We start from the raw sequence: 7500 nt of genomic DNA, 5'->3' as shown, positions 1-7500 counted from the left end.
CAACAGACAGACTCAGTGTGAACTGTACAGCACGCACACACTCAACACACACTGCAACGCCTCTCAGCAGGTAAACACACACACACGCACACACACACACACACACAGCTTTGTTAACATTTGATCTTTTGTTTGAATCCTAAAAGAAGCTAAAATCTCCCAGAATGCATTTCACTGACAGACAGCTCTCTGCAGTGCTTAGACTGCAGTACCAATGTTAACCACCAGGGGTCAGAGTTACCCTCCCTATACATGATGTTCATTTTACTTTACTTTGTCTTTTTGTTTTTTTAGATCAGTGGATTTCTGGGTAATCCTCAGGCCGAGCTGTTTGATTGGCTGAGCTGCTCTGTGAGAGTCAGGGGCGGAGCTTCAGATCTACTGGTCATCAGGAAGAAAGGTACTGTAACCGTGGCAATGAGATGACTGACATGTAAAAAAACAAACTGTTGTGAAACAGCTGAGTGTTCAGTCCGTCAGGTGTGTTCAGGTGTGTGTGTTTGTACCTGTGTGTGTCTAAAGGGGCGGAATTTTCCTCGAGGCAGCAGCAGCAGAGTTTTGAGAGGATGACGATGAAGAAGGCGGCCTCAGGTGTGTTCAGGACTCAGGTGTTCTCTGCGGCACGGACCTCTCTGTCCGACGTTCATCGTTTCTGCCAGGACGGCTGCAGCCGCGACGCCTGCTGCGACGGGTTCATCCTCAACCAGAACGTGCTGAACGGAGGTACGTTGCCATGGAGACGCACCTCACCTGAGTGAACGGATGAAATGTATTCTCCCTGAGAGAAACGAAGGAGAACATTTAATACATGTGTTAAAAACAGAAAAGTTAGCGTTAGCAGCACGCTGTGTGGAAGAAACGACGCGGCTCAGTTTAAGCTAACAGTGCGTCATGTTGAAAATCATTCAACTTTTCAGAAGTTCAGAAGCTGTAAACGTCAACTGTGCTCTTTTTAACAATTCAATGTCATCCTTGAGCCCCAACATTACACCAAAACAACCTGATTTTGGCCACGCCTCCTCCATACTGAAGCCACCGCCCTCCACCAGAGACACGCCTCCAACTTAAGTTCCCCTCAAGTTCACACAAACGAGTTACAAATTAGAACGCACCACAAATATGAACCATTAAGTGCAAACAGCGGACAAACTTGTCCTCGTCTCGAGCTGCACTGTTGTGTTAGCTTGCTAATATTAGCGCTCTTTAGTTTGCTCGTAGCTTCAATCACCTGTGTCCTTCATTGTTGTATTAGCATGCTAATATTAGCGCTCTTTAGTTAGCTCGTAGCTTCAATCACCTATGTCCTTCATTTTTGTGTTAGCATGCTAATATTAGCGCTCTTTAGTTAGCTCGTAGCTTCAATCACCTATGTCCTTCATTTTTGTGTTAGCATGCTAATATTAGCGCTCTTTAGTTAGCTCGTAGCTTCAATCACCTATGTCCTTCATTTTTGTATTAGCATGCTAACATTAGCACTCTTTAGTACATGTCACATACTTTTCTTTAATCAGAGTTGAAGACAGAACAGTTTTAATGGAGTAAATCTTCTTTATTTAACCGCCTCATTCTGTCCCGCCTCCTTTCAGGTTCTCTGCTCTGTGGTTGGCTGAGAGCTCCGTCAGTGTTGATGTGCGAGGACCAGGACTGGGATGTGATTGGACAGGGAAAAGCCAGCCGTATCTGTGGGGCGGGGCTTACATACAACGAGAACCAGAAGAGCTTTGTGTTCGACTTGGGAGGACAGAAGTTCACCATCAGTAAGAGACGGACAGACATGATAAATCAATCACAGAGAGAGGATCTGAACTCTTCTGTCTGTCCTTCCAGCTGATTCTGCTCTGCCCGCCGACAGCAAGAACAAGAAGGACTACCAGGCCTCCATCATCACCTTCCAGGCCGTCTACCTGAACACAGGTACTGGTCTAACTGGAGCTGGGTTCACTGGTGATCCTCTGTAGACACCAGGACCACCAGTGAACCCAGCATCCATCAAGTCAGCTGTCATCAGCTCAGACAGCCGAGAGTAAACAATGGTTATTTGTTTCTATGATTGTTTGTCTGTCTGATTGTTTGATTGTTTGATTGTTTGTCTGATTGTTTGTTTGTCTGTCTGTTTGTCTGATTGTTTGTTTATTTGTTTGTTTATTTGTTTGTTTGTTTGTCTGTTTGTTTGTTTGCAGATCCTCCTGCTGCTGGTCCTGCTCCTTCTCCGTGTGCAGCGGCAGCAGAGGTCGCTCCTCCTGTGGACGGTTCGTGTTAGAAACATCAGGAGATGTTGAATATTTATTGATAACTGAATCATTCTTTATTAAATGTATCTTCATGTTGATTTATTGATGGACGTGTTTTTGTATTGTTGTGAGGTCAGTTTCAGTTCAGCAGAAGTTTGAGTCTCTGTCCGAGGACGACGTTCTCGTGGACCCTCTGAAGAAACTCCCCACGCTCTCCTTCCTGCTCAACAAGAACAACTACGACTCCCAGCAGGCACTGCTGCTGTGCCTCACACGTGCGTCCCGTGCTCTCATGAACACATGTTTAGTGATGTTTGCGATGAGCGAGCCGCTGATGCGTGTGCGTGTGCTGTTCCAGGCTGTGACTCCGAGCCGCTCTGCTCCGTCGCCGACCTCACGGACTCACCTGGATTCTTCAGGTGCTCGCTGCTTCCCGACAGCAGAGTGTGCGGAGCGTACGACAAACCCCTGAGACGCCCCTGTCGCCCCCTGCTGGACAGAACGCCCAAAAACACCTTCAGCAAGAAGGGTGAGTACCGACGAGGCTGACAGGTCGTGTTTTAAAAGGACTGAATTTAAGCTCCTCCCCCTCGCTGTGCCCGTCAGTGGATCTGTCCGGCGCCGTGGAGAGTTTCTACCAGAGAGTTTCCTTCCAGAAGATGGTTTCTTATTCTGTACGCAGCCGAGTCAGCGTGACGGGAAACACACCACTGTCTGACGGGTAACACACACACACACACACACACACACACACACACACACACACACACACACACACACAGTGACGGAGGCAGCGGATGTAAACCTGAAGGTTGACGTTATGGAGTCTAAGATTTGTGTGTGTGTGTGTGTGTGTGTGTGTGTGTATGTGTGTGTGTGTGTGTGTGTGTTCAGGTTCAGGGAGTGTGAGCGACGCTGCGATGAAGATCCTTGTTGCCGTGGTATCGGCTTCGTCCGAGACACCAAATCACCAGGTGAGAAGGACGAGACATGCCGACATGAAGACTGAGACCAACGTGCTTACATTTAACTGTGTGTGTGTGTGTGTGTGTGTGTGTGTGTGTGTGTGTGTGTGTGTGTGTGTGTGTGTGTGTGTGTGTGTCTCAGGCGGGTCAGACGTGGTGTGTCTGTCTCTCATCAGTCTCGGCGTTCAGACCTGCTCTGAAGACGACTTGACCTCCTGGAGGACTCAGGACTGCAAACCGTCTGTGGTGAAGACCACGCCGGACCCGTTCGGATGGTACCAGAAACCCGGTACTGAGTCCACGCTGACACACGTGACCATGTGACAGCGTCTGTGTGTTGCAGTGTGTTAATGTTGTGTGTTTGTGTGTTCAGTGAATCAGTGGACGTCCTCTCCGGCTCTCTGTCCGTCCTTCAACTTGCCGCCAACTAAAAACAACGGTAAGACGGGTTAGCTCGAATGCTAACACTGCAGTGCTAGTCCCGGTCTAAGTCTGTGGTCTTTGTGTCTTCAGTGTCTCTGGATCAGTGGAGTCTCCTCTCAGACTCGTCCGTCCTCGTCGACCCGTCTCTCTCTACCTATGATGTCATCCACGTGAGCCGGGACATCGCCGCCGTCCGGGACAAGACCCGGGACTGGTGTCTCCACGGTTAGCATCGTGAGGAGAAAAGATTGTTTACGTCATCAGTGTTTATGAATAAAGTTTGAAGTGGACACCTCTGTACTTCCTGCTTCAGCCTGTCAGGAGGCGGAGTCTTGTGTTGCCGTCTCTCTCAAAGAGGCGGAGTCTGCCACTCGCTGCGTCCTCTACCCCGACACCACAGCCTGCGGATTAAGCTCCCACCCAACGTCGACCAACCCGTCATCCTCCTGCAGACTGGTCATCAGAGAGCCCGCCCCCCAGGTGTACATGAGGACAGGTGAGCCAATCACAGCGGAGAACATCCAGCGTTACAGCGAGAGCGTCAGCTCACTTTGGTCGTTTTGTTTTTCCACTCAGGACGGTTGCCACCGGTTACGTCGGTCTCCATCCCAGGTCATGGCACCATGCAGGGCGTTGCCGTGGAAACCACCCTTGGCTCAGACAGGAAGACAGTCGTTCAGTTCCTGGGCGTCCCATACGCCCGTCCACCAATAGGAACGCTCCGCTTTGAAGCAGCTCAGCCATCTGAATGGACAGGAACCTGGGACGCCACCAAACCGCGGTAAACACACGTCTGTTTAATGCCATGTCTTAACTGAGCAGCCAAACGTAAAACACATCCTGCAGTTCCTGGAGTGTCCACTAGAGGCTGGCTGCAGTTCCTGGAGTGTCCACTAGAGGCTGGCTGCAGTTCCTGTAGTGTCCACTAGAGGCTGGCTGCAGTACCTGGAGTGTCCACTAGAGGCTGGCTGCAGTACCTGGAGTGTCCACTAGAGGCTGACTGCAGTTCCTGTAGTGTCCACTAGAGGCTGGCTGCAGTACCTGGAGTGTCCACTAGAGGCTGGCTGCAGTACCTGGAGTGTCCACTAGAGGCTGGCTGCAGCAGCACAGGAAGTCACATACACACCCATTCACCCAGCACAGAGACCGCCATCCATGGGACTCCAGCGCCCCCTGCAGGAACACACAGGGACTCCAGCGCCCCCTGCAGGGACACACGGGGGACTCCAGCGCCCCCTGCAGGGACACACGGGGGACTCCAGCGCCCCCTGCAGGGACACACGGGGGACTCCAGCACCCCCTGCAGGGACACACGGGGGACGACACTCAGGCTTCAAACGTTTATATTTACAGTTCGTCTTTCTGTCCTTCAGTCCCAGTTGTATTCAGCCCGGTGACGTCGAGTCTTCAGCGTCCAGCGAGGACTGTCTCTACCTGAACATCTTCTCACCTGGAGCTCAGGTGAGTCCACCGAACAGCAGAAAGACTTAAAGTGGAGTCATTTATTAAACCTGATTAATTTAACTGTGTGTGTGTGTGTGTGTGTGTGTGTGTGTGTGTGTGTTTAACAGAGGGGGCGTGTCCCAGTCCTGGTCTTCTTCTTCAACCCTCTGTCCAATGAGAACCCCGGGCTCTTGGACGGCTCCACCCTGGCTGCCGTGGGCGGCGTCGTCGTGGTAACAGCCAGTTACAGGACCGCCGCTCTGGGCTTCCTGAGTACAGGTAGACACGAGCATAAAACACGTTTCACACACACGAACACGTCACTCACCTCTCACCTGTCTGCAGGGGAGTCTGGTCTCCATGGCAACTACGGCCTGTCGGACCAGGAGGCGGTGCTTCGCTGGGTTAACGCCCACATCGCTCTGTTTGGCGGGGACAGCATGAGAGTGACGGTGGGGGCGGAGCGTCGTGGAGCGGACATCAGCAGCCTTCACCTCCTCTCCTCGTCTCCTCCTCTGTTTCAGAGGATGCTGCTGATGGTGAGACGAACGGATTCTCTTCCTGGTCATGACATCATCTGAGCCGTGATTGGCTGATCCAGTGCGTCTGTTTGTTGTTCCTCCCGCAGGGCGGCTCCGTGTTTTCCCCGTCACTGATTCAGACCCAGGCCGCCTCCAGACGCCAGGCGCTCCAGCTCGCCGAAGAGCTCGGCTGTGACCTCACCGATGATGACAAGATGGCCGCCTGCCTCAGAGCGACTCCTGTGCACACGCTCAACGCCGCTCAGACCAAGGTAGAGATTGAAAACAGGAAGTGATTGATCTGATCCTGCTTCCTCTAGGCCTCACCTGGCCCGTGTGTGTGTGTGTGTGTGTGTGTGTGTGTGTGTGTTTGGCAGATGTTGGCGGTCAGCGGTCCGTTCCAGGCCTGGTCTCCCCTCCGTCAGTCGCTCTCTCTGTCATCCTTCCACAGAGTCGACCTCCTGCTGGGAACGTCGGAGCAGGACGGTCTGATCAGCCGAGCTCGCAGGATAAAGGTCGGACATCCCACAGTGACATCACTTCCTGTTGACCATCACAGAGAAACTCCTGATTAATCAGAACCTCTCTCTCTCTCTCTCTCTCTCTCTCTCTCTCGCCCTCTCTCTCTCTCTGTCTTCAGGACTTTGAGGCTCTGCAGGGCCGAGCTGACGGTAAGACGGCGTTTTACGAGGCGCTGAGTCGCTCGCTCGGTGGAGTGACAGGAAGTGAGCTGCTGAAGGAGGCGGCGTCCTGGTTCTACTCGCTGGATCACAGTCCGTCAGCCGCCGGTTACAACCTGTTCTCCAGAGCGCTCAACAACGCCACCAGGTCAGACGCCGCCTCGCCTCAGCTCAGTGACCTCTCTCTCTCTCTCTCTCTCTCTCTCTCTCTCTCGTCCTCGGGACGGAAGCAGTGACCTCTCTCTCTCTCTCTCTCTCTCTCTCTCTCTCTCGTCCTCGGGACGGAAGCAGTGACCTCTCTCTCTCTCTCTCTCTCTCTCTCTCTCTCTCGTCCTCGGGACGGAAGCAGTGACCTCTCTCTCTCTCTTTCAGAGATCTGTTCATCATCTGTCCCAGTCTGCAGATGGCTAGCCACTGGGCTAACAACAAAGCTAACGTCTTCCTGTACCACCTGCCGGCCTCCAGCGCCGACAACAGGTACGCCGAACACACAGCTGACCGCTTGTTCCTGTCCTCGCTTGTGATTGGTCCAGATCATCTCGTTACATGTTGGATTTAAAGCTCCGGGCAGATCGAGGACTCGTGCCACGAGATACCGACCCGCCGAGCTTTTATTACTGTTGCCATGGTTACAAGCTGGGCTCCATGTTGCTTGAGACTTCCTGTTTGAAATGTTTTCCCGACAGGTCGGGTCGCTCCTCGTCTCACGGAGACTTTAACGAGCGTGGCGTTGATTATTGTTATTCATGTTCAGGGCTGAGGCGTTTGTTCCTCTGGACGTTCAGTTTGTGTTCGGCACTCCTCATCATCCAATGAGCTCTCAGCGTTTCTCCTCCTCTGACCGCCGCCTCTCTCTGGCGGTGATGAGCTACGTCTCCAGCTTCGTCCGCAGCGGGTCAGTCTACATTAATCAATCGGCCAATCAGGCGCCAGCTGAAGAGCGATGTTTAACGGTTTTCTTTCTCAGGAACCCGAACCCATCGCCTGTGTGGGCGGAGTCAGCTCTGCCCCGCTGGCAGCGAGTCCAGTCCTCTGAGGCCACGCCGACCTACCTGCAGCTTAGCCCCGGCCTCCAGCATCAGCACGGTCTGAGTCGTAATTCGTGTTCGTTCTGGCGTGGACTTGGAAGCAGACTGAGCGGTGAGAGGAAACACGCCACGGCGTCCTGATCAGTAACAGTAACGTTCAGAACTTTGGATCCAATCAGACGATCTCTTCTGCCTCCAGGTAATTCGGG

At 52.7% G+C, this 7500-nt stretch overlaps 1 protein-coding gene across 1 annotated transcript in view; it reads left to right on the top strand.

Moving 5' to 3' along the window:
* tg (thyroglobulin) overlaps positions 1–7500 on the top strand; it is a gene marked incomplete at both ends in the record, with an annotated part of 18287 nt that overhangs the window by 9751 nt on the left and 1036 nt on the right. The window contains 25 exons of the mRNA XM_079342743.1: positions 1–70; positions 295–400; positions 523–723; positions 1587–1757; positions 1828–1914; positions 2181–2249; positions 2369–2506; positions 2590–2760; positions 2838–2952; positions 3126–3205; positions 3339–3485; positions 3570–3635; positions 3710–3844; positions 3933–4115; positions 4196–4400; positions 4993–5080; positions 5191–5341; positions 5408–5601; positions 5691–5855; positions 5961–6098; positions 6224–6411; positions 6636–6740; positions 7018–7158; positions 7231–7403; positions 7491–7494. The exon at positions 1–70 is cut by the window's left edge and continues 40 nt beyond it. Of these exons, the coding sequence (XP_079198869.1) occupies positions 1–70; positions 295–400; positions 523–723; positions 1587–1757; positions 1828–1914; positions 2181–2249; positions 2369–2506; positions 2590–2760; positions 2838–2952; positions 3126–3205; positions 3339–3485; positions 3570–3635; positions 3710–3844; positions 3933–4115; positions 4196–4400; positions 4993–5080; positions 5191–5341; positions 5408–5601; positions 5691–5855; positions 5961–6098; positions 6224–6411; positions 6636–6740; positions 7018–7158; positions 7231–7403; positions 7491–7494 (3291 nt within the window). The remainder of the gene's footprint in view (positions 71–294; positions 401–522; positions 724–1586; positions 1758–1827; positions 1915–2180; positions 2250–2368; positions 2507–2589; positions 2761–2837; positions 2953–3125; positions 3206–3338; positions 3486–3569; positions 3636–3709; positions 3845–3932; positions 4116–4195; positions 4401–4992; positions 5081–5190; positions 5342–5407; positions 5602–5690; positions 5856–5960; positions 6099–6223; positions 6412–6635; positions 6741–7017; positions 7159–7230; positions 7404–7490; positions 7495–7500) is intronic.

Source organism: Symphodus melops (assembly GCF_947650265.1).
Source record: "Symphodus melops genome assembly, chromosome: 5".
Lineage (NCBI taxonomy): Eukaryota > Metazoa > Chordata > Actinopteri > Labriformes > Labridae > Symphodus > Symphodus melops.
The sequence above is the reverse complement of the archived record's forward strand: the minus strand, read 5'-3'. Positions and strand labels throughout refer to the sequence as shown.